The 25074-nt window shown below is 37.7% G+C and overlaps 1 protein-coding gene across 2 annotated transcripts; it reads right to left on the bottom strand.

Moving 5' to 3' along the window:
* Positions 1-5309: 5309 nt before the first annotated feature.
* arel1 (apoptosis resistant E3 ubiquitin protein ligase 1) lies at positions 5310-25013 on the bottom strand. 2 transcript variants are annotated; one of them, XM_088925584.1, is made up of 22 exons: positions 24849-25013; positions 23043-23408; positions 22472-22640; positions 20626-20846; positions 19873-19944; positions 19547-19773; positions 18474-18711; positions 18130-18299; positions 17594-17774; positions 16619-16869; positions 15858-15935; positions 14657-14798; positions 14220-14341; positions 13681-13756; positions 12996-13105; positions 12629-12808; positions 12252-12377; positions 10808-10937; positions 10376-10434; positions 9479-9568; positions 9192-9367; positions 5310-8857 (listed from the first exon to the last, which is right to left on the bottom strand). In XM_088925584.1, exons 2-22 carry the CDS (start codon positions 23188-23190, stop codon positions 8755-8757), a joined length of 3069 nt encoding a protein of 1022 aa, XP_088781710.1. In that variant the 5' UTR covers positions 23191-23408; positions 24849-25013; the 3' UTR covers positions 5310-8754. The 2 variants fall into 2 exon arrangements, with proteins under 2 accessions (XP_088781710.1, XP_088781711.1); XM_088925585.1 differs by having other exon boundaries at positions 20731-20846.
* Between the last annotated feature and the right edge of the window lie 61 nt (positions 25014-25074).

The raw sequence follows: 25074 nt of genomic DNA, 5'->3' as shown, positions 1-25074 counted from the left end.
GCAGCACTGCCAACGGAATGGTACATAATTTATGTCCTTGTGTGGTTAGGCAGTGTTTTGGTTTTTTCATTTCAGTGAGGCTGAGGATTGAAAACACAGACTCAGCAAGAGAAAGATAATGGTAAGGTTTAATTTGGCTGCACGTCTGTACATCAACTGAACTGTGCGTTCATACATAGTCTCAATGGATATATCACATCGCTTGAATCCTGTCTTAATGAATTGGATTTCCTTATTGCACTGAATAGGAGTCAGCCTTCCTTAGGAATATCACTTCTCAATTTAGTCCCTCAAATGCAATCCAATTTTTACAGCACAGTTATTAACTCTTCAGCGTCAAATGGAAGTAAAAAAGAGTAACAGTGGCAGGGGAATTATAAAAAGCCCTGGACAAAACCATGGCTTGGTCACACACATGGCAAATGAAATGTAATGTTGCTAAGTACAGTACAAAGTGATCCACACACAAAGTAGGAACTTGCAATAAGCATATTGCATGTGTGATTCTGAGCTGAAGGAAGCTATGCACAGGAATGGTCTCAGCATTTTTGTAGATCTTTATTTGTCCTTATCAAGACAATATGGGAAAGCAATAAAGAAGTAAAAGGAATGCTTGGACATACAGCAAAAATAATAGAATTTAAATAGATTAGATTAGATTTAAATACAGGTGAGTTGCATTCAAGTTTTATAAAGAACTAATAAGACTTCATTTAGAATGCTTTGTCCAGTTATAATCACCAGAACACAGTTACCATATTATAATTTGAGGAATAGTTCAAAGAGGAGCAACAGTAATGAGTGGGGATTAGTATATAATATCCTAAGGGGAATAGTTTCTTGTTATTATAATTCACTCTCTCTTTGTTCACTACCTGTATGTGTGTATGAGCACATGTTTGTGAAATGTGTCTTGAGGTAAAACATTCAGAAAATAAAGAAAGGAAGTCAATCTCTCTTTTCAGTTCAACAGAAAACTGTGCCTTCACACTGGGAGAGTTGAAGATATTCAACTGCACACAGCATACTAGAACATGAAATAGTTCTATTTAGTGATTGATCAAGAGAAAACTGGCATGATTGAAAGCTTAATTTGTATGTCTTATTTTTATACACTAATGTGCCCAGCAATGTAAGGCAGTAAATGTTTCTCCATAACAGCAACTCAATAGTATGTTTCTGATGCTTTTTTTCTTCATATTTCCTGCACTAGGCAAAACCATCACTGTAAATAAAATTGGATTTACAGTAAATTACATTTTGTCTTTATCAAAGTTCATTTGTAAGAGACAGATCAAATGCTTTTGAATGCTTTTTTGAATAGCACAGTTATAGCGTCTTTCAGATGTGGAGAGCAAGGGAAACAAATATTATTTTGCCTTCAATACTAAAACATATTAAGACATAACCATGGCATCTGTCTGATGCACTGACTGTTTAAAAGTTAAAAATTTAAAACAACAATTGCAAAATATTTTAGGATGTACCGATTTCAGTTTGACCACTATTATCTGATATCAAGTAGAGCCCTTAGGTCTGGATAAAATACATTTTTGCTGCCCTCTTGAGGTTATAATATTTATTGCATTTCATCTGATTAAAGGACAAATACATATACTGTACAGTATAGAAGTTTATGTGTAAATATTAATTTTAAAAGCTAAAAATATGATATACATAAATAATAGATCTCACCCATATGATTGCTTCCCCCTCTTCAATAACAACACTAATGCATTTCCACTTCTAACCTCTAACTGCTCCCTCTTGGTGTACAGTTTTCCCTTGATTTACACATTCAAAGCCTTCTATATTTTAAAATATTTGAGGTCATGAACACAGGCACAAACCTTCAGCACATTCTCTTTTGTGGATTGTTAGAGGCTGTTTACTATGTCTAGATACACATCTGAGATCATTATGCAATGAAGCAATAACATCACATTTATTCAGATCCAGAAGCTGAAGCTGAAATAATCATGAGCTGAGATTTAAAACAGTAAGTAAATAAAGGAATACTGTTATGCAAAAAGCTTAAGTTAGGAGAGTTTATGAATGCTGATGTGATCTTGATCAGTTCTTTTTATTTAGCATGGTAGTTCTAATATTTTCACAATCTCCAGCTAAAAGGTTTCTTCATCACTTGCTTGTAAAAGATTAACACTAATTCTATAATTCAGAAGAATAATACCCACATTTTAACTGAAGACTAGGTGTTGAGTAATGGCGATAAGAACCTGTTTCTGTACAACACTATATATCATTTCACTCGCTAGGTTCAGTGCAATAATAACTTTTTCAACACTTGCGTCTCCTTGGGAAGGGAATAATTTGAGTTGGCCCCCTTTCCACATTTTCTATTTCATGGCACTGGTCCCAGAATAAGCCTGACATTCACCTGGTTTTGTTATTATAATTAATAATTACTGACATCTTTTATTAAAACGGAGATTAATCTGCACTGCCTGACTAGTACTTAAATATTTACCCTGCATGGCTTTACTTTGGCAGAAACCTCAACTAGTCTGACAAATGATCAAATACATGAACCTGAAAATAAAGTTCTTTGAACTAGCATGCGTCTTTAAGAAAATAGCACTGCTGCACTATTTCTAATAAAAAAGTCAAATGAGTGTAATTATCTGTAAACTGCATGCACACAAACGGTTTAGTCAAAATTATTTTTTGAAGGGTCATGGTTTGCTGTAGCTGTAGTTCAGGACTGAAAATTTACACTGAAAATGAAAACCTGATCACAGTGAAAATCTGATCTATATCTCCTGTTCACAGACTGGACACATTGTCAGGTCTGTGCATTTTCTCCAGCTGTTTGTCATTTGCAGTTATCAAGTGGTACAAATGGACTACTAAGGTGAGCCAGGTTATCAACAACAGAATCCTGGCTGCTCAGCTGTGCCTTGCTGTCAAGGGTGCAGTTTAAAGATCCCCAATAAAAAAATGGGAAAAAATATGATCGGAAAACAGTGTGGCTTATAGGTGCTTAAATTAATATCTTGCTTAGAATTTAATCATCGTGACTGCCCTGGGGGTAAAAGGATTAATAGAATTAATTTTAGATCCAACACCACATGACTTCAGCATATTTTTAAATATCACACTGTAGACTGAGAACAACCTGCTACTTAAAACAAGGTTTAGGGTCTTATCAGGTAATGACATGGCATCTTTTACCCACTTCTACAATAATCAGCCTTGAAGTCTAATATGTTACAATATTGACAAGACCTCACCAGTCAAGTCTTTTGCACTCATTGTCTGGGAAAAAGCAGTGAATGCATGAACCATAGTATTGCTTGTGCCAGCTCTTCCTAAATAAAGGTGTTACATCATCAGGTTTGTCCCAGTTGAAATGTTCAGATGAGAAAGACATTAGCAAGTGGCCAGATCTGGCTAATAATTTCATGCATGTAAAAAAATATTTTTTTCCCGCTGATATGCATTTTAGAGCAGAGATTATTGCTATACTGAAGTCCACATTTAAAATGAAAAATCCTCTGACAAGCAGTGTTCCATAAAAAAGCACCAAATGAAAGTGATATGGTGTCAAAACTTCTTTTAACATTTTTTCACCTACATCAGAATAAGAAACAGGTTTCAAAGCTGAACTGTGAAGACGAAACAGATCCTCAGTTAAGTTCGAGACCTTCATCCCAATGTCTTCTAAGGTGCTGGTTGTTCATTCTCTGGGAAGAATCAAGTCTAACACTCTTCTAGAGCACACACTAGCTTCATTCTACATGCTTCCACAGCTCATTAACCCAGTGACACCTCAGTCAGTTTCCACCTGGAACAATGTACCCTCAAACATTTTTTAATATCTCTGGAAGGTTATACAGTAGAAGCCTGATTTACGGCTTAAATTAAAGCTAAAGTTCAGATATCCAGTCAAATACTGATGTCATATTTATGGTTGTTACAGAACCCAATGCTATGGAATATTCTGGAGAGAAACTGTTGAGGACACACATTCAATAGATGTCTTCAGATTCTTGTTTTTTTTAAATAACAAAAATACCCTTCAGAAAAAGCCTATTAGTGATATTTAAATACCAAAGAAAATAAAATTTTGCCCAAACCTTTTTAAATGAGTGTAGGGAATTACCAGAGATTTTAAACTCATTACCTGCTTTTGTTAACCTAAGATAATGGCAATGTTCTTATTTTGATTTAATTAAAGTAACAATGAAAACCACTTTCTCGGGTCAGACCTGAGAGCAGAGAACAACTTTACCAAAGGACCATAGGATCTCATGAAAATTTTATTTTGTGAGGTTTTACTGCCTTTCCTAACTTTATTACATTGTGTTTCTTGCACTTCATTTCACGTAAAGATTTTTTTTCCAGTTGTTTTCAATCCAGGATCAAAGTAAGTAAACGGACGTGAAAGAACAGAAATAAAATCTTTTACTGTCAAAATCAGATCTCATACTACAGCCCAAAGAAACCCATCCAGAGTTTGCATAGTAACGTAAAAAATAATCTGTAAAGGGGCATTTGATCACTCAAAATGTCAAATTATTTTGTAAGCTGTCAAAGAAAAAAAAGAGGTCAAATGGTTTGATGGTTTGTACTCCAACACACACACATTGCAAATGGTATCAACTGAAGCTTAACACTGACAGTTCTCAAGGCAACAACCCTGGAATAACCTTCTGTCCCTCTGGAAGCATTATAGTAATCACCCTCAGCTGTCCTCCATGCCAGATTAATAATTAAAAGACTCCCCTAAGAGTGAAACAATGAAAATCTGATCTATATCTCCTGTTCACAGACCGGACACATTGTCAGGTCTGTGCATTTTCTCCAGCTGTTAGTTATTTGTAGTTATCAAGTGGTACAAATGGACTACTAAGGTGAGCCAAGTTATCAACAACAGAAACCTGGCTGTTCAGCTGTCCAAATACCTACAGTCTAATAAGTCAAAGAACTTAAGACATCTTAATGTTCTCAATATTCTTATCATCAAATATCAAACATGTATCATTGCTCTTTGATCAAAACACTTTTTTTACTTGGCATGAAAATTATTCATCATTCTTTAAAACTTATGTCTAATCTACTCTGTTGATTTTAATCATACTCTAAAGGTTACCTGCTTATTAAATAGCACTAATAACTTTGGACACAAATTTTGATGTTAGATAAGCTATGCTGTACAATACTGGCTCCAGCATCCTGGGATCTATCAAAACTTTAAAACCAACCCCCAAAGGCATAGTGGCTAATAAAACAGCAAAAATATTGACAAATTATATTCTTAAATAATTATCAAACAAGGCAAAATTGACATTTGTTTAACTTTATTTATCTCATAAACAACAGAGTAGCATTGCTGCCATCAAAATATTTAACAGTGCATAAAATTCAGACATTCGTTTTTGATGGCTGACAGTTTTGTATTCTACAAATCATTTTATTTAAAAAAAAAATCACACCTTCCAGCCATAGGAAAGTATTTCACAATATTTACAGGAGTTAAAAATCTGCTTCCCTTCTAACACAGGTTTTCCCAAACCCAGCACTAAGCTCACCCATTTAAAACTGCATCTGTAGTAAAGATGGCAGGATTTTCATGGGAAAGCAAAGCTTCTTGAAACCAAAGACCTGTTGAGAATCTCGAAGTCATACAGAATTAAACTTTGGAATATCTCACACTTTCACTGATATATTTCACTGCTTTGTTTTTGACAGAAATAGATAATCGCAAAAAAGTGCATTGCTTCTGTTGCAGCATGTGAAAAGGTTCGACAACACACCCAGTGGTTTCTACTGTCTTGGCCCAGCTGCTTAATGGAACTCCTCACACGGGATGGATGCTACAAACAGATAATTTTCACCATATAGTAAGCAATTTGCCCGAGATTAAGAATATTTCCATTCCTGGTATATGGTGCCTTACCAGAAGGTACCAAGATAAACCTATACAAAAAACACTATACTATTAATTAACAACCTCTTATTTGTAATGTCTCATTATTAAACACACATTTTGACTAGGTATACTATGCTTTATTAAAATTTGACATACTGAAACATAACCAGCACTGTACTGCATGTAGCTTCAATTCTGAATTCTTAACAATAGTTTTCATACCTGACAGGTTATGAAGTATGCTTGCCTGTAGCAAATAAACTAAGATGACCCCAAATTCCTCTGCATGTACCTGCGAACACATGCTTTAAACAAGTAATTCTGTTTCAGACAAGTAATAAAGATTTTAATGCTTTTATATTTTTCAGAAAAGGGTAGGAAATCACATAGAAGTAGTGTGCTATACACACGAGGTATACATAATGTGCTTTCTCTAGATCAGAAAATGAATCTGTACATCAGCTATTTCCAACACTGTTACAATATGGTAGTAACATACAGTCTTAAATAAGATATTAATTAAGCAGACAGCTCAGGTGGCTCTGTGGTCTTATTTAATGGTGCACTTTTACATATTGCATGAATATAATATAGAAATGTGTACTTCGGCTTCCAATCCATTTTAAATAATAAATTGTTTTCAGTCTTAACACTCACCGGGAAATTTAGCAAACTAAACACAGGCATAAAGTGACAACTATTCACATTCTGGGAATGAAATTCTACAGAGAACTGAGAGATGCATGCACAAGATAATTGAAATGAAAACCAACTTATTTGTACAAGCTGATAAACCAACAGCATTGTAACATTCTGAATGTTTGTCACTGAGATAAGATTTATATTCAGAATCACTGAAATATAAACACATTTTCAGCTATTCTACACACCACGCCAAAATTAATATATTCTTCATGGCGATTTTCAAAAAATAAATACAAATAAAAATAACTATCATAAAATAATTCAAAAACTTTTAAACCTTTGCATCCTGACAAAAGATAGACATCCGTTTGTACCATTAAACAACAATATGCAGTGGCTCATTTGAAACTGATCTTCAATATCAAGTTCCTTAGATTCACCTGCAAAATAAATTAAACATACAGTACCTTTCATCCTGCTGTCTCTTAATATGTACAAATTCATCTTGTTTACTTTACTCACCTTTAGGCCTCATTTAATGTCTTTGTAAAACAGTAAGAATACATTACTTTTACACGAAACACAAGAAGAAAAATAAAAACAACAGTCTTGAAAGCACCAGAATGGAGACAAAACCTTTTTGGTTGCAAAAAAAATATTTAAAAATCATGCATCATTAAATGTAGCCAGTATGCTTCACTTCCCGCACTCACTGCTTATTTCAGTACAGCACCCCGAATTAGATCCCCTGTAGTTACATGGATGATCCAAACCACTCCTACATCCAGGACCAGCTTCATGAAAAAGATGCTTTAGGGCATTGATTCATTTCTATATTATTATTTCTGTGATTGCACTTTCTGTGCACTTAAATGGTTACAATGTAAATGTACTGGTAACAGTAAGGCACAGAGAAAACAGTCCTTATGAGATTACTTCTTACAGCTCAGCTAACATACTCCATTCCTAAAATCTAAAGCCTAGACATCACGTTCTGTGCCATGCTTAAGGAATTAAGCTGTTACTGATGGAGGAAAACATTAATCTCCCTGATGAGACAGGCCAGATTTAAAGTTGAAAAGTACAATAAATATGCGTCCTCTGTGTCGGTGAATTCACATGTGGTGCACTGTACGTAAGGTTTACAGCTGTGTCAATGGGACCTCATGTCTTTACACCAATATCTTAAGTGCAACATTGTGAACTGTACAGACAACTTTGACAAAGCAATACGTCTAAATTACAATATCAAATGAACGTCATCAAACAAAACAATCAGTCTTCCCTGAAAGCATTTAATATGTATTAACGTGTCTATATTTACTAATCTGTATTCATTTATATGTCTAGGATGCAAAGGGTTAAAAATAAGGCAGGTTAAAAAAATAAGTCACAGTTCAAATGCAATTAAGCCCTAAAAAGGAGCTCAACTTTATACAATGGCATTCCTCAATGAAAAGACACATGCACTCCAGTACTTTCATGGAAATCACGTTTTTAATGTTAACATAACTTAAAAGGAGATGCTAAAAGCAAGAGACATTGGAAGTCTCTTTGCAAGATCATTATTAATAAATATTCCAAATGAACGTTCAAAGCAAAGTCTTAACTAGACTGCCCTGTGAAAGCTTTGTGAAAGAGGACATCACCAGTTCCTTTTCAAAAGAAAATCTATGTTGTTTCGCTCAAGGTGATGACTTTGGCTAAATGAGCAATCAAAATATTCTTCCTAGGCCAAAAACCCAGCAATGGGGATGTTTTCCATCTCTCACTCCTCTCCACTACCAAAATGAGTCCCTTTTTTGTAACAAATTAATTTTTTTTGTCTTCTTCCCTGATTAGTCTGCAATTAAGGCCAAAGTGTTGTTGGTATACAGTATATTTTGATTTCATGCAAATTGCTACTTATTATTCCTTTAGTCTATGACTTCTCAAAGAGGATTGAATAGTTCAACATATTGCATTTCAGCATTGAAAAAAGCTCATTGTTCATTCAGTGTAACTCAAATTTCTCCCTCATCACTTACTCATACATTATAAAAGTATTTCTAGCATCTAGACTAAAACTTCAGTCGACCATATATACACAGCGTCTGGATTCATTTGAAATGTCAAAGCATTTTTGTTTTTGCCATCGACTTTTTCCACACTTTCGATCATCCTGCTCCCTGTTCTGTACCTTCACCAAGCTGCTCCTGCAGGACAGCTCCAAAGACTCAGAGCATCCCAAAGCCTTCACTGCCTTCACTGATGGCCAGCTTCAGCATTTTGTGCAGTTCCTCATAGGAGTCATAATAGGGGAGGCACAACTGGTTAAAACTGTGGAGTTTTTTAAAAAAATATTTTGAACAATATTAGTATGAGTATATTTTGCTCATAATTCTCATAACTGAATACAAAACATACAATTTTACTGAAAAAATGGACACTGCTATCTATATGTCCTGAAATGCAGTTATGGAGTGTAAAAGGCTTGTGAATTGACATGCAGTTTTTGCAACATGCATAATATACCCTGTATTGAGTCAGAAGGTGTAGGTTTTTCACTGTTAATATACGTTCATGCATGTCTGTTTCCCGCCACGCATGTGTAGACGGTACACATACACGTGCCCGTTACCACGTGTACAGATGGTAAAGATATGTTACTCACCATGTGTGTGCAGTTGGCAGTGTGCTGTGCGTCGGAGCAGCGATAATTTGGAAGGAAGGGCACAGCGTGTTAAAACCTCCTGGAGGAAGCTGAGAGGAGCCTGTTGTGAACTGCAGCAGACGAGCAAGTTCTTCCTGGGTGAAGCTGGACACTACAGCCCAAAACCACTTCATCACCTGCGTTTCACCACACATTCAGAAATCCCAATGTCAACAACTTCCGATCATTCTGCATTGTCCTTCGACTTCAGGTAGATAAAATGTACTTTAATTTCCCCAGTTACCTACCTTTTCTCTAAAGTGCCAAGAACCCCCAACAATCACAGCATGGGCTTTGAAGTCCATGACATTGATATCCCCAGTGCCACACATCAACAGCTGCAAAAAACAAACCACAGGAGACATCCTGGTATTGAATGAGTTTCAGCAAAATTATCACTTCCCCTCCTGATTACATTATTAAGAAGGTTTTAAACAATGGTTATTGTTTGATATTTACATAGCTCTCCTTTGGATAATACACAGGTAAACATGAAGGACGAAACACATGATCAAGCAGTGTTCATAATGCTGTTATTTTAACGTCACTGCAAATCATTAGAATCATCATATTAAAGAATAAACATTCAACAGTGACAAGGTCATATCTAGGCAGGTTATTATTCCAGCCTCCATAAAAATGGATCATAGTATAAATTCAGGGACAACGGAGTACGAAAGGAAGTACAGTAGGACAGAGGGAGGAAATAAGAGGAAACGAAGCAGGAACATCATCATTATTCATCATACTCCTCTTCCTCTAAAGCTCAGCTGTGGGACAGGTCCTTTTCTCATCTGTATTGGAGCCAGATTCTGTCTAGGTAATCGGAGCATTATTACAAGAAAACTCACTTAAGCTTCTCTTATTTATTTGAGAAAATGATGATGATTTCATGTATCGTGGAATTCTCAGGCTCACCTATTTTAGTGATGCATCGTTAGAGATGATGTTCACTTAAATATGCTGAATCACCTCGGTGTTGAAATACATGAACTGCAGCTAAAGGGGTAACTTCCATAAGTAGACATAGAAATGCAATGATGATAAAACACAGTAAACACAGAAAACTGTTCATGGTACATGAACAAGCATAACACAGTCCACTCTAAACAAATTCATAGAAGTCAAGAAGGCATTTCGCATACCTCCAACTCATTTTCATCAAATATGGCCAAGAGGTTCTCTGGAACTAGTTCATTTAAACCTAGACAAAAACAGTTAAAATGAAGCTTTCCCAACTGTTTAAACAGAGTTATCTTCTCTGGGGCACACCCTCACTTCACCCTGTTAAGATTTCTGTAGATGGAGAAATCATAAATGATGAATCTATAGGGTGATAAGAGGTCAGTTCCAGGAACAATGTCAGCAAGAATTAAGCTAAAACATTTAAATAGACTTCAAAAATAAAAATAAATTAAAACAATGTATGATTTATTCTAAAGGAAAATAAATTAAATCAATGTATGATTTATTCTAAAGTAATATATTCTTTTTAAATCTGCAATCGCATTCTAATGAACCAGCAGACATAGTATATGAAAAAATTGCTGCTAAAATGATAAGTGCACCATTCTCACCTTTGAGAAAATGCTCTACCTCCTCCCTAACCTGGTTGGCCAACCTATACTGTGCCAAGAGATTTAAATAGTGGATCTTGTTCTCATTGGTCACTGCAATCTGGGAACCTCCGGAGATAAGTTCCACCACCTGCAGATGTGGAAAACAGGACACTTTTTTCATTCAACATACTCCACTATAAACCATTTACTTCAAGGTCTCGGATTAACGAAACTTAATGAGAGAACATGGTTAAACTAGAGCTCAACAGCAGTCTTAGGAGTGCTCCAGTATGACCACCACATTGACATGTCAGTTCTAATTCAACTTAATACAAGACAAAAAAAATCATTATACATAACACTTTTAAATCCTTCCTAAAAACAATTCTGAAGATTGCAGACATTAGGCAAAGTAACGTGTGTATTTGAATTGGGAAATCTGACCAGCCGAGAATTGGTTAATGGAAAGAAAACCATACATGTGAATGCTCAAGCTGAGGTGATATAATTATTGGAGTACCACAGGTATCTGTACAGGGACCACTGCTCTTCTTCATTTATATCAATAGAATATCTAGATTCTGGTATAGTTAGTCAACAAGTCAGGTTTACAAACTCTACTAAAATAGTAGAAGAAGCAAAGTAAAGTTTTTTTAAAATCTAAGACAAAGTCTGAGTCTTGGTAAACACCAAGTTTACCAAGATGTTTACCAAACACCAAGATAAGTAAAGAGCATTACATGCAGTTAGTAAAAACAAATTACCAGATGGAAATGCTAATCTTGAAAAAGCTACTTAAGAGAAAGACATAGGAGTTCATGTTGACATCAAGGAAATGAGAAAGAGCATTGAAACATAATAAAATATTATATATTATATCAAATACATTTAAAAATGTAGAATTTAAATCAAGGGATGATATATTAAAATTGTACAATGCACTGGTAAGGCCTCATTTGAAGTGTTGTATACAATTCTACACACTTTATTGCAAAGCAGTTTAGAGAAAAACAACCAAACACATCCCTGATTTTAAAGGACTACAGTGACAGGCTAAACAAACCGAATGTCTTCAGACTTGAATAGAGAAGATTACAAAGGGACTTGATTATATAAGCCAAAGTACTCAAAGCTACTGATCAAGGCAACATGACAGACTTCTTCAGAATCTGTAGTGAAATATGAACCAGAAGACCATGTTGAAAATAGAGGGAAGAAAACGAGGTATGTTTTTGTACAAAGGGTTTGGGAGTCTGGCACAAGTTATCTTCCCATGCTGTCAAAGCTGGTATCCTGGCAACTTTTAATAAAAGTCTTAAATTTGTTTTGTTTTTTAACTGCACATTAATTTTAATTGCACTTGTGTAATTGAAAATAACTTAAAAATACTTGCATTCACAAATACAAGAAAAAGAAACTGACATCTTCCCCTTACATAAATATTGTAATTTTTAGGAAGTACCTTCTCCAGGTGTCCAGATCTGTTATATTTTTCCTCAGCAAAAACAAGATCCATTTCACTGACATCATTGTTTAGGATAAAGCAGACTTTAGTTTTATAGAACTCCTGATCATCTGTTTCAAAGTACTGTAATAAAAATATGGAAATCAGGATTTTTTCTTGTAACCATTAGATCTGATATTTACTCAATTTTGATAAAAATCATTTAATACTATCAAGCTGAAAATCATCTGCACACATGAAAATGCAGCATGCAATTTCTTTAAATTTCTAAGCATTTCTTTACATATCAGATGTTGAAATTTTTAAAAAAAGCTAACACAAAAGCTATTACAAATATTGTGTTAAACCTGAGACAAAATGATTGCTTTCCCCACCTTATAATTCATACGGAGGCCAATGATCTGCGCCAGGAAGGAGCGTGTAAACCTGGCTCTCACCAGCTGTTTGTATGCTCCACCCAAAGCTGACTCATACAAGCACTTTCCAACCACTCTGCCTGCAAACTCATACACCTTCAGGCGCAGGTGGGGTGGTCGATCCGCATTAGGGTGGACCTGCATCCACAATGACATGAACGACTGAGGTCTGTATCTACACGCACACAAAGCTTATGGGAGAATTTTGATTCTCAGTCACAGGTACTTCATAAAACAAATGCATGCAGTTAAGAGTACATGCAGTGTGGCAAACACTTTAAAAACAAAATGCATCCAGAAAATAATGAAACTAGCAGCTCCTTACCAGGCCCTGGTTGTTATCACTGAAGCGTGTGAAGAGCTGGTTGGAGGTGTCAAACAGCGCCTTGCAAATGAGTTCAAACCACTCTCTGCGAGGCCCCCCCCAGTCCAGGGCTGCAAAAACACAGATATCGTTCACAAAAGACAACATATGACGTTCTCAGAATTCTGAACACTAGAAATATCCCCGGGCGTTTGCACTCTTCTTTTCAAACGTGCATGACTGCAACTGCAGCTCTGTATGTTGTGCGATTATCTTCTGCTCCTTTTCCAATTTTCAGATGTTACTCTAACGGTTATGACTGACTGAACCCTGTCATTAAATAACCCGATCATTTGAAAAAGAAACCAGGAGAAACATGTGAAAGTGCAGAAGTGCATGAGAACACAAGGCACTTCTTTATGCAAAGGGTTGTGGCAGTATGGAATAAGCTACCCAGTGACCTTGCTGAATCAAATACCCTGAATTCCTTCAAGCAGCACCTGGATGCGATTCGTGGATAAAGTAAATACTACCAAATGAGACATTTGGACCAAATGGCATCCTCTTATTTATAATCGTTTTTATGTTCCTGATTTTGTTTTGCATGCTTTTGTAATCTGCAGCAACACGACTAAGAAAACCACAACAATGCTAAAGTTACCCAGCCTGTAAGTTATAATTGTTTCAAAATGCCGAAATAGCTCACCTTCTTCATCCTGGAACACCACCTCAAGGTTCTTGCTCCAGTCAGACACTGAGAAGTTCCGTGTGGCCTTCAGGGACTGAGGAATAACACCATTTAATTAAGTTTTTGCGAGAAGAAAAGATTAACAAAACAAACCAGAACATTTGAGGGTTTTGCTTTTGTTTTGGGGGTTATTGCTAAGGGTTAGAGATCTGACCATAGAGTTAAGGTCATTACACAGTACCAAATTCAATCAAAGCTTCAGCTCTCCAACAAATTATACAATGAGCACTTGCTATTGAGTTTTTTTTAATCAGAGAAAAGCATTGAGAGTCTAGGAATCCATACTTGCCAGTAAGTGTGGGATTTGCTGTTTGCAAATGGGTAATGAAATAATCTTGAAATAATCTGGGCTACAGTACAATATTTTCTATTCAGTTCCAAAATTTCCTTTTTAAAAGCATAGGAGTATTTTGTACAGAACTGTATGATGAAAAGATGTTTTGTGGAGAGGCTCCTCCAACTGTCTTCACTGCAGTAGGGGTGCATTGCCACCTCACCGAGTCAAGGATAGAGTGGCGGCTGATCTTCAGGCAGGTCTTTGTACGAGGTCTTTTTGAGTGCAAGTGCCTCAGCTCCCGCTGAAAGAAGCTCACTTTGTCCTGGAATGTTTCCGAGCCTCCTGTTTAACGTGCACACAAATCCAGAGAAACACAGCGCTCAACTTTTAGTTCATCTGACTAGAGGTCAGAAAATAATTGCTGTTTTTCCTTAATAAACAGAAAACATAAATAATTCCGCTTTAAACTTTATTTTATTTGCTGGGGAAAGTAGGGCAATCTTTTTCCTCCAGACTTGTGCAGACAGGAAAGGTTCTGATAACAATGTTCCTCAATATTTTATCACAGAGCTGATTAACCTCTCTCATGGAGTTTTTCTCTGCTATGTTTGACGGTGCCAGTATTCAGTTAATGGAATAATAGCCCATTAAACTCACCAATATTTTTGTGCAGAAAGCGGATAAAAGTTGCAGCCATTATGTTCCTGTCTTTACAGCTCAGTTCTATTGGTGGCTGTATCCCATCATCCACCACCAACGTCAAATATTTGTGAATGGGGTCTGGACCATGGTACGAGAACTGTTAGGAAAAGATGTTTTGCATTATTCAAAGACGTCCTTTACAGGATAATATTCATGCATGAGAATTGGCAGAATAGAGTTATAAGGTTTCAGTAAATCAAAACACAAACATCAACACAATTAGGGATAATATATTTTTAGAAACTAAATTTTAACATGGGTAGCCCAAGTGAGTACGGAAATATTTATTATGGCACTAATAGTATAGTAGTAACAGACCTATTTGTATTTTCAAGTGGATATGTAAATAATACTTAATGAATCTTGAGTCTGAAAATTAGTTTTCAATGTTCCTTCAAAGCAAATGTGCTGAACAGGTGATATACTACCAAAGGAAACTTAATTATAACAAATATCAAATTAATAAAAGGTGCTTGAAAATTAACAATCATTTTTGAGCAAGTCCAATGACATTCTATTGAAAAGTCATGACATAGGTAAATAGCAATAAACAGGGTTGATCAACCAGGGCTCTATTGTTAAAGACACAGGTCAGCAGTGTACTGTATGTGACCACTACCCAAAGAGCCATGTGCTGTTTATCTGTGACAGATGCTTTGCAGCAGGTTCCAGGACAGCCTGGGCAAACATGTGCCTGGTCTCTGTGACCCACAAATGCCAAACTTTGTTTTGGATCATTCTAAAAACATTCAATGGGGCTCACGTCAGCTGAGCAGGTAATTCACGAACTGTCACATTCTCATCAGGCAAGCAAGCCGTCATTACACAAGCAGCATGTGGAGGCGTGCTGCCGTGTCAGGATGAGACAGCAGGGAGGTCAGCAACTGAGGTCCCAGGACTTCATCAATGTAGTGCCATGCAGACAGGCAGAGTTCTGCAGTGATGAGAAACCCCTGTCCAAGGCAGTACATTTGGATCCCCAACATCTGAGCCAAGCAGTCTGTGACAGGACACGTGACAGCTGGGCAAGCAGTCCCTGCTGTGCAGAATACACATAAGAGCTATTGCTCTCAGAGCTGCCCAATTTGACTCCTTCCACTAGCACCATAGTTACTTCCAATTCATATTGGAATTCCAACGTTAAGCTGCCACCTACCTTTGTTCCTGGGCATACTCTGAAGGTATAAAGGCGCCACGGAATGATTTTCAGGTAAAACTCCTTCACAGAGAGTTGCTTAAAATAAACAACAAGGATAATGTTAACCGATCTTAGAGTAGTTATATCCTCATATAAACCTTAGAAAAAATAGCACGTGTTCATATTTTTTTTGCTTAGAAAGTATAGCTTGCCTGAACACTCCAATGAGCTTTACAGTATCAAAGGGTATGCATTTCTAAAGTAAGAGATGAGAGTCCAGCAGACATATTCCATCTATTTACAGTTACAAGGGACTTCAAAATAATGATGTTCTTTGGCAATTCTGAAAATACTGTATAATTACAACTTAAATATGGGGATTATGAAAATTTACACAAATGCTGATGCTATGAACTATAAACAGAGAGGGACCTTCTGACAGAAACACAAAACAAAATCATAAAAGGAGTTAGTTCTTGTCTCATCTGTTCCATTCAACCCCTCATTCTCTTTTCTTGCCACACATTATATAGCGGGGTATTTTTGCTAACTATTTTTGTCAGCAGAGTTAAATACAAAAAAAAGAAGGGATTAGGGATCCCTGTTAGGGATCTCCAGGTTCGTAATCTAAGGAATGTGTGGCTTTTAAAAGCCAGCTTGATTGTGAACTTTAATGCAGCCCAACAATGAGAACCCACACAACACTGCAGAAGCCCCATCTTACATTAAAACAGATCCTACGTTCTTCCTGGAGTGCCCCCCATCAACAAGAGCCCTACCTTTGGTGATATGTAACAGTACACCTTTTTTGGTTTCTTCACTTTCTCCGGCTGCCCCTCGGACGGGGAGTCCCTGTCTTCCTCTTCGTCCTCGTTGGCGGTGGAGGGCCGCCTCTGAGGCGCCAGCAGTGAGGAGGCAGGCAGCTGCCACGAGGCATTGGCATAATTCCCTGTGCTGTACAGATACGCCTCGAAATAGATGCTGACCCCCGGGGTGGAAACATTCTTCTCCACGCAGTTCTTTTCGTTTTCTGTTCGGGGTCGTGGGGGTGGAGGTTGGTGGGGAGACAGGGTCATGGGTCAGTAAGCCATGTCCTACTGCCACGAGGCAGAAGCATTTCTAAACATTTCTGTCCTGCCGAAGTGAACCGGTGAATAGCGCTCTTAAGGTATCCGTGTGTAACAACTGCCGTGACTCCTGTCAAATTTAATATTCTGATAACTGTTCACTTAACCTAAATAATCTAAAAATACGACTCACTACTCAAACAGCTTCTCTGGACTTTTGGACTTGAGTCAGGATCTGCTCATTATATCTGGGACCCGGGAGAAAAGTTCTCCTATTGAGCCCACCTGCGTTGTAAGTGGATTCATCAGAGTTTGGCTGTGTGGGGCTGACCCTGAGTTAGTGAGGCTAAAAGCACGATGGGGCTTTAAGAAAGGAAAAATCGAAATGTCTATCCTAAGCATGGTCATGCAAAAACTTCTCCTTCGTTGTCCACAGACAGAGCAAAGTTTTTGCTTTGCTCTGTCTGTGGTCTTGGGTCAACCTTGATTGTTGAAACTAGAGAGTGGAACTGCTCAGTTGACACCTGTGACACTGGGTCAGGACTGGGGTTCAAGTGCTAGCCTGAAAACAGCTTCAGTACACCTTGCTAGTTAGACAAAACACAGCAGGAAGTCCAGGCCTTGTTAAGACTACCTGAACCTCTCCTGTAGCATCTGGGCTATTTCCAAAAAGAGTATTTTACTCACCACTCAGTACAATTACATCAAACTCTCCATTGCTAATAGGCTGATTCTGGTAAGAGATGCAGGTTCGAAAACATCCCTTTTTCCTGATGGTCAGTCTCAAGAGAACTTGGCAAAGTTCCTTGTTAGATGACACTGACTTGCAGTAGTAATCTTCAGAGCATTCTTCATCTTGAGTACCAAGCTAGCAAGAAGCAGAATAAAATGGGGGTGGCATGCACTGGACAAATTAGGGATTGAAACTAGTGCTCTTAAAGATGATTTTCAATCCGTGGTAACATTCTGCTTTTCTAAGACAAGCTAGTAAAAAATACAAAAACCCATATGAGGTTAACTGATGCTTACTTATCATGAAGTCAGTTCAAAGTGAATGAACGTTTTACTTCAATCACTTGTATCCTTCCCTCAACAGTGGGTGTAACATTCATTAATACATGTTTTACATACTGTAGTTCAGAGTAATTACTGAACACTGGCTGCTGTCGGCATTTTAGTTATTGCTATGTGCCAGTGTTAGGAACAATTTGCTGGCACCTTACCGGATGGATCCGTACGCTGTAGTTATCTTCATCAATCAAAGAGACCGAATTACTGGTGGGATTGCCATATTCATCCCGAGGCTCAATCTGTAAAGTGTGTTGCTGCCCATTTGTCAACACCAAAGTGGAAAAGTGGGAGGCAATCTTCGTTTTTGAGGGTACTACTGTGCCTGAAATACAGAAACACAATGGATGCTGACATTTTCTAATCTGGTTTTCAGATTTAACAAACAAAACAAATAGTTTTCAAGTAGTTAGCCTTGAAAGGTGAAGCAAAGAGAACTGGATAAAATCATAGAAGAATGGAAGTGTGCGTTAAATACAGCACAATGGAAAAGACATACCTGGCTGAAAGATTTTGTAGTAGGGACTATAGGCAACGTCCAGGCCCCCAAGCTTGACGGTTATCTCATAGCGGCCGGCTTTCCTGACCGTGAAGGCCACTTTGACCACGTTGGAGTTGGGCTCCTGAAGCACCTCCTGTGTGACAGGAATGTCCAGCGCCAGTTCGATGTGAGAGATGTGCACTCTCAAGCCCACCAGCCTGTTCGCCGGATACGGCTGCCCATTTTTATAAAATAACTGGAAAATACGGGGGAAAAAAAACAGAATAAATGTTACTCGACATCTCTTTTTGTAAAAAAGAAATCACTAGCTCTATGCTGTTTTTACAATCACCCAATTCGGAATTAGCAGTCAATTATGACTTGGTTTTGCAGTGACAATCCTCCACCGCAGGAGCAGAATGGGTGACAAAAGCTAAGAGCACCTTGGTTAGCTGAAGCCCACCCAAACCCAGGAGTGCTTAGTCAGGTGTAGAAATCTGATTCTGGCCTGGGATCATTACTCCTGAGCTGGCTTGAGTGCAGTTCAAACAGATGCCTGCTGAATGTGATATGTCAGAAATAACCGTTCTACGTTACACCTCAGGAGTGTCTGCAAGGCAGGGATAACATTATCAGAAACAGCCAATGTGCCAGAACTGGAAGTGTTTTTATATGTTGTAATCACCACTGATAAAACACTCATTCATGGTAATAACATGAGGTGTCTTTGGCTGTACCCAGACTATAAAAACCTCTATAACACTTCCGTAATTCACTGTTCTTCTAGAAATGGCCTGATTTCTTCACAAATTAAAACTCATTTCAAACCTTCGATGCACTGCACTGTGAATCCTACCATCCCTACATAGGCGTAGACTGCATACATTTTTAAGCCTTTAAAAATAGTTTTAGAAATAAATTCTTGAAGAGAAGGATTAAAAACACAGCATGTGTACAATAAATGTGCACTTTTACATTCCTTGAATGAAACAGTAGCCTGGAGTCCCTGCACAGAGATAACCAGTTAAGATGACACCATGGAAAGTTCCTTCTCATAGAAATTTGAACATCAGATGAAGGATGGGCCGTACTTGAACTCTGAAGGTCATAGTGTGGCCCACTTCCTGAGGGTCCTTCCAGTCCCACGACACCTTGCATGACCTAGGGTCGAGGTAGTTGCCACGGACATAATCGTAAATGCTACGGTCTCCTCTCCTGCCGCGGTCCTCATTCTGAAGGAAACTGACGACTCGAGCCGCAAGCTCGCACAGGAACTTTATTGTGAAGACAAATGCGATGATGGAAACTGTAATTCCACCTGAGAAGGAAAAACAGATTGTCTTCAGCAAACCCAGCCCCAGAGTGGTTTTCTCAAAGAAGTGGGATTCACAACGCCCAGATCTCCTCGCTGACTCACCAATCACGTAAAACATGAGGTCCCTTATCAGAAAGCACAGTGCAACAGTACAGCCGAAAATCAGAGCACCAGCTGAAAAAAAAGAACAATAGGTAATGGACACGAACAGAAATCCTAAAATGTCATTTGAATACACTACTATACACATTGTTTCCATGGTAAGAAGTAAAATTGTTGAGCATACTTTGTTTTACTTCAGCAGATGTCATTGAGAACACCGATTTTAATGCGATGTTCCTCCAATATAAATTCAACTACATAATTAAAACATGTCAAATTGCTTATGTGCTAGAAGTGAGGAACCACTTCTAAATTGCACTGTAAGGCCTGAAAAACAGGATTTCTCACTGAGAGATGACAGTGCAGATAGCGGTCGGTGGTGCTGCACTACAAAAAGCGCTCTGTATAAGAAAATCAAGCTTTTCCAGTAAATAGCACTATACCTTCGATGAAAGCTCTTGGACTTGGCTTAAAGATGTTAATGTCTTATTGTACAATCATAGGCAGAATACAAGACTTACACTATATTGTAAAAACCTCTAATTGTAGGATGAAGCTAATGAAGCTTGGTAAGATATCTTTTCACTGTATAAGATACCGTACCAGCATTTCTATTTATCTTACAGCATCACTGCTGTTGAAAACAATATACTCTTTTCACCTTGCTTGCCTTTAGGCAATGTGGTCATTACGGAATATGGTGCAAATAAGCAAATAAGCAAGACTCTGTATTTTTTACTCCTGGAAACCCACCTATAGACCACTTCTCATTCAACCTGCGTTCAGCCAGGCTGTGCACCAGCCTTGTCTCGTAGTCTTGGTCCCGGCGCCCCCGAGAGGCCTGGAGGACCTTCACACCTGTGGACAGCTTGATGTAATCTTCGTAATAGTATCCCCAGGCAGCGAGTGAGAGCTGCAGCTGACTGTCAAACTCAGCTAAGTCATCCAAGCTCGAGCAGCCCAAGGACTTTAATCTTCAAAACGAAAAAAGGAACCAAACATTTCGAAACACAAGTAAGCTTCATAGCATTCAATCCATTTCACAGGTCACACACTGTAGTACTATTGCTTTTCAGAGAGCTTTCTGAAAAGTATTAAGATACCAAAAAGAAAAAAAAAATACTTCCTCCTCTGACTATCACTTCCTTTTCGGCAGCAGAGTAGGTTTGAATATTAAATATGGATGCATTAACAGCTAATAAAAACTTATAGCAAGCAGTTTTTCTTTATAGAAAGAAAAACGGTTCCCTTACAACTATCAAACTATCATCAAGGAGGAACCTCTCCTTGATTTACAGTTAAGATGTGCAAACGTTCTACTTGTCTTCTCAGGTCAGTTTCTCGAATTTGGCCAGCCAGCACAAGAAGGAATATTGGTGTAAAGTTCAAATTAAACATAATAAGAACCACCAGTGTTTCTTACACATTGCTGGCTCTTAATAAATAAGTCTCCAGGTACCGCAAAATAGATTACAAAAGCAGTACAGCTAGTTTTGAGTGCTTACCTTTCAATAAAAGTGAAAGAATGTTTGATGAAAGGCTGGTTTTAATGAAGTCAAGGCAATTAAATGGAAAGCACTATGAAAGTGTAATGCTCCTGGCTCTGAATTTCATAGCTTTAGTTCAACTGAGAATGTCAAATTTCTTAATAACACCATAAACACATCAATACTGCCCTCCTGTGGAAGTGGGAGAATTACAGCTTTCAATAAACATATTAACATCTGTTACTATTGTTATTAGGCCCAGTTGTCAATTGTGCATATTGATATATTTAGATTTTGTGAATTATCCACAAGCATGCTAACTAGGCCTTCTGATACAGTTTATTTCAAGCAACCAAAAATCAAACAAAATCAATGAGGCTCTACTAATTTACACAATTTCATGTGGAGTGAGCAAGGCAGACTACTTTGACTTCTCTGTCTCGCAGAGAACAAAAAAAATCTCTTGACACATTAGAGTGCATTCCTGCTTTAGACCTAGTTTATACCATTACTTTGTTCGTATCTGTTACTTAACATCCACCCAGTCTGGAACTGCCAACTGATTGTTTAACTTCTCAACACACAGCAACAGTTCCTGTACCATGCAGAGAGAACAAGCAATGGCTTCTGGGCCATTTACCCATCAAGACAAGTGTCAAGTTCCACGGTGCCCTACAGGAGAGCTGATGCCAACTGGAGGACCGGCAGTCTCCCTGACATCACTGCAATCCCATTGGCAGCCATGAGGGCACAGAAGCCGCTATTTGCTAAATAGATGCAAGAGCCCTGGGTGACTAACCCCAACCTTACTGCTACCTGGGGAGTCCCAGGCATGGTCAGTTCAAGCTATATTAACATGAGTTTGTTTTCTTTATTGACATTATGTGACCTTTGAATGTCATTTCAAATATTATCCTTTAACAAGACCAAACAAGCACTCTAATATAATGCTGACTATGTCAATCATTGTTAAGTGATAAGAGCTAAAATTACTATAGCAACTGTAGCACCATGCTGCAGCAGATAGAATAACACATGGTATCAGATTGCACATAAGTTTACTTCTCCTTGCTGTTGTCAGTTTCAGTGTCTATAAAAATAAACAGGCTCACGTGTGGTAGTAGTGCTCTAGACCTTGAGAGCACAGCCACTCCTGAAAGGCAAAGTCACGGAGCAGCTGGTTCCGAGACTCCTCAATTTCCTGCCAGTACCGTGTCTCCTGCAAAACTTCCTCCAGTCGAGACAGCAAACTTAAGGTCAGCTCTTCAAGGGACTGCACATCTACACCAAGACACATAGTAACTCTCTCAGGTCATTCAGCCGTTATACTGGACACCAACACACAACAATAAGCACAAATTACGTCCACACAGCACGAAATACAAATAGAATGCTAATACTGAGAATGTGTGAAGCAGTCAAAAGGTTCAATGGACGCAGTGAAACAGAATTTTGGGCTGGTTTAAATGCATACACTTGCTTCTGATTTGCTCCTAGATATCTGTATTCGTAAAGGGAAATTAAAACTGTTCAATAATGTCTAATCTTCCTTTGCTCAGCACGAACAGTAAATGCATTCCTGACTACAAAAGCACTCAGAACTGTTTCAGTGAACTACAGCAATTGTAATGGAGGTTTACACTACAATGGAGATGCTGATTAAATCAAATCTTTTCAACTAACCTTCAAATATGTCTTTGTATTCGGAAAGGCTGTTGCCATGGAGCCATTCTTCAATCTGATTTTCTTTTGCTTTCTTCCACCTGATTTCCCAGAAAAGAACCCACAGAATCGAACAAAAGGCAAAAGTCAGCAAGAAGCGTCGGTCCATCAGACCATCTTTAACTCGGACTTGGCTTTTTTGTTTGTTAAGGAGCCAGATTTAACACTGGGAAGCCGATTTTCATAGTAAAGAGCGTTTCGAGGAACAGAAAAATGCAGCCCCTTTGCACAGGATTGCCACGACAATCTACCACCACAACGGTCAAGGTCACTCACGAAATCACAGATTAATTCAAGCACTCCATCAGCTTTCCTTCTTCTGGAAACCTGAAACAAAATTGAAACATGGATAATATACACAGATATCCCTAAACTTGAAGAATGTTTTTATACATACACCTTGATGATTTGATGTAATTGTAAATAAATTCTTAAAAAAAATACCCATCTGCTTCTGTGGAATCTAGTATGTTAACCATTACACATGGAGATACAGCCAATGTTGCACTGATATCACAGTGTGAGCATCAATATTAATAGACATTGCAAGAGAAGAGTGCTGGGTGATTGGAGACGATATGTAATCTGGTTTAATGAAAAATGAATGTGTAACCCTGACAGTATTGAAAAAAATAGGCCTAAAAGGGAAAAAATAAATTATACATATGGTATCAATTTCAGAAAAGACAAACAGATTTGCTTCCCCATACTCCAAGCAGGTATTTAAAAACTGCCTGAACATCTGAAATGGATCTCGAAGAAGAAAGCCTTTTGGATCAAAAACAACGCTTAAATAGTAAAGGCTAATACAAAAATCAGTGATCCAAGCTACCTGAAAATCCATGCAACACTCAACATTGCACACTACATTCTTCCTGATTTTAAAGAGATACAAAGCTAGTGTTATCCATCCAAATTAATTTAGCAGAAAAAAAGTTTCTAATTACAATGTTTAATGAGCACGAAAGAGTCATCAAAAGCTGAACTCTTATAAATGAAATCTTCCTGATCTGATTCAGAATTGAACAGCTTAAGCTAATTTCCAACTAAAACATCATAAGAACTGTCTGACTTCAAGCTTATCATATAACAGATATTTACCTATTATAAAGGAAACATGAAAAAAATATCCCCTGCTTTTTATACAAATTTGTGCTGTAATGGATTCCAAAGTATTGTTTTAGTGGAGCGGAAAATGTTTGGCTAGCTACAGTAACGGATTTATTTGTAAGAAGAGATACCGAAGACTGGTTTCTTCAACATACTAAACTTTACCAAAGGTCGTAGACAAAAGGGAGTTCTTAAATTCTGGTGGTATGTTCCTAAAAAAACAGTGGTCAATAGGCTAAATTCCAAGAAACATAAAGAGAAATCGATTGCCTAACAACGTGCTTTTATTTGGTATTCAATGTTCTCTCGAGAACGTCAAAAGGGACAATCTAACATTATTGTATGCATATTATAGCATTAAAACTATGGGGAAAATGAAACTCTGAGACAACGCATGCACAACAGACTACACTGCTGGACTACAAAAGAAAAATAAGCAAGTCCCACAGTAATTTCCTCAGATTTCGATCCAAAAAAAAACTAATGTATCAAAGGTTTAACTTATTATTTTGCTACAGATCTTGAATAACTGAATACATTTGTGACCTGGAGACAAACATCCTAATTTGTCATTCTAAAGAACACGCTAATACGATACACAAACAAATTAAACATTTGAAAAAAATGTATATATTATATATATAGCAATGCACCCACCTACAATATCAAGAAACCCGTAGCAAGACGCACAGTACTTATCCCTAGATTGCTGTTAGTATCCTGCCAGCATACTAAATAAAGCTAATGTCACTGACCTCTATAGATCTGGTATCAATTAAGGTAAAAAAGAACCACTAACATGATGTCACAGACAATGCAATAGATTTTCATAATATTCACAATCCCCCCCCCCAAGTCAACTACACACTTCTTCCCTACCTTG

Source organism: Atractosteus spatula, chromosome 9, assembly GCF_055471065.1.
Source record: "Atractosteus spatula isolate fAtrSpa1 chromosome 9, fAtrSpa1.hap1, whole genome shotgun sequence".
Lineage (NCBI taxonomy): Eukaryota > Metazoa > Chordata > Actinopteri > Semionotiformes > Lepisosteidae > Atractosteus > Atractosteus spatula.
Note: the sequence above shows the minus strand (reverse complement) of the source record. Positions and strands in the feature narration are given on the sequence as shown.

Bases quoted from the DNA above. Each gene is read 5' to 3' on its own strand.
- arel1 (XM_088925584.1), bottom strand. From the start codon at position 23,190: ATGGACCGACGCTTCTTGCTGACTTTTGCCTTTTGTTCGATTCTGTGG. The intron at 18,300-18,473 runs GTATGTCTTTTC...TCTGTATTTCAG, and splicing joins CTACAAAATCTTTCAGCCAG to GCACAGTAGTACCCTCAAAA. The intron at 13,757-14,219 runs GTGAGGTGGCAA...GTTATTCCTCAG, and splicing joins GCCACTCTATCCTTGACTCG to TCCCTGAAGGCCACACGGAA.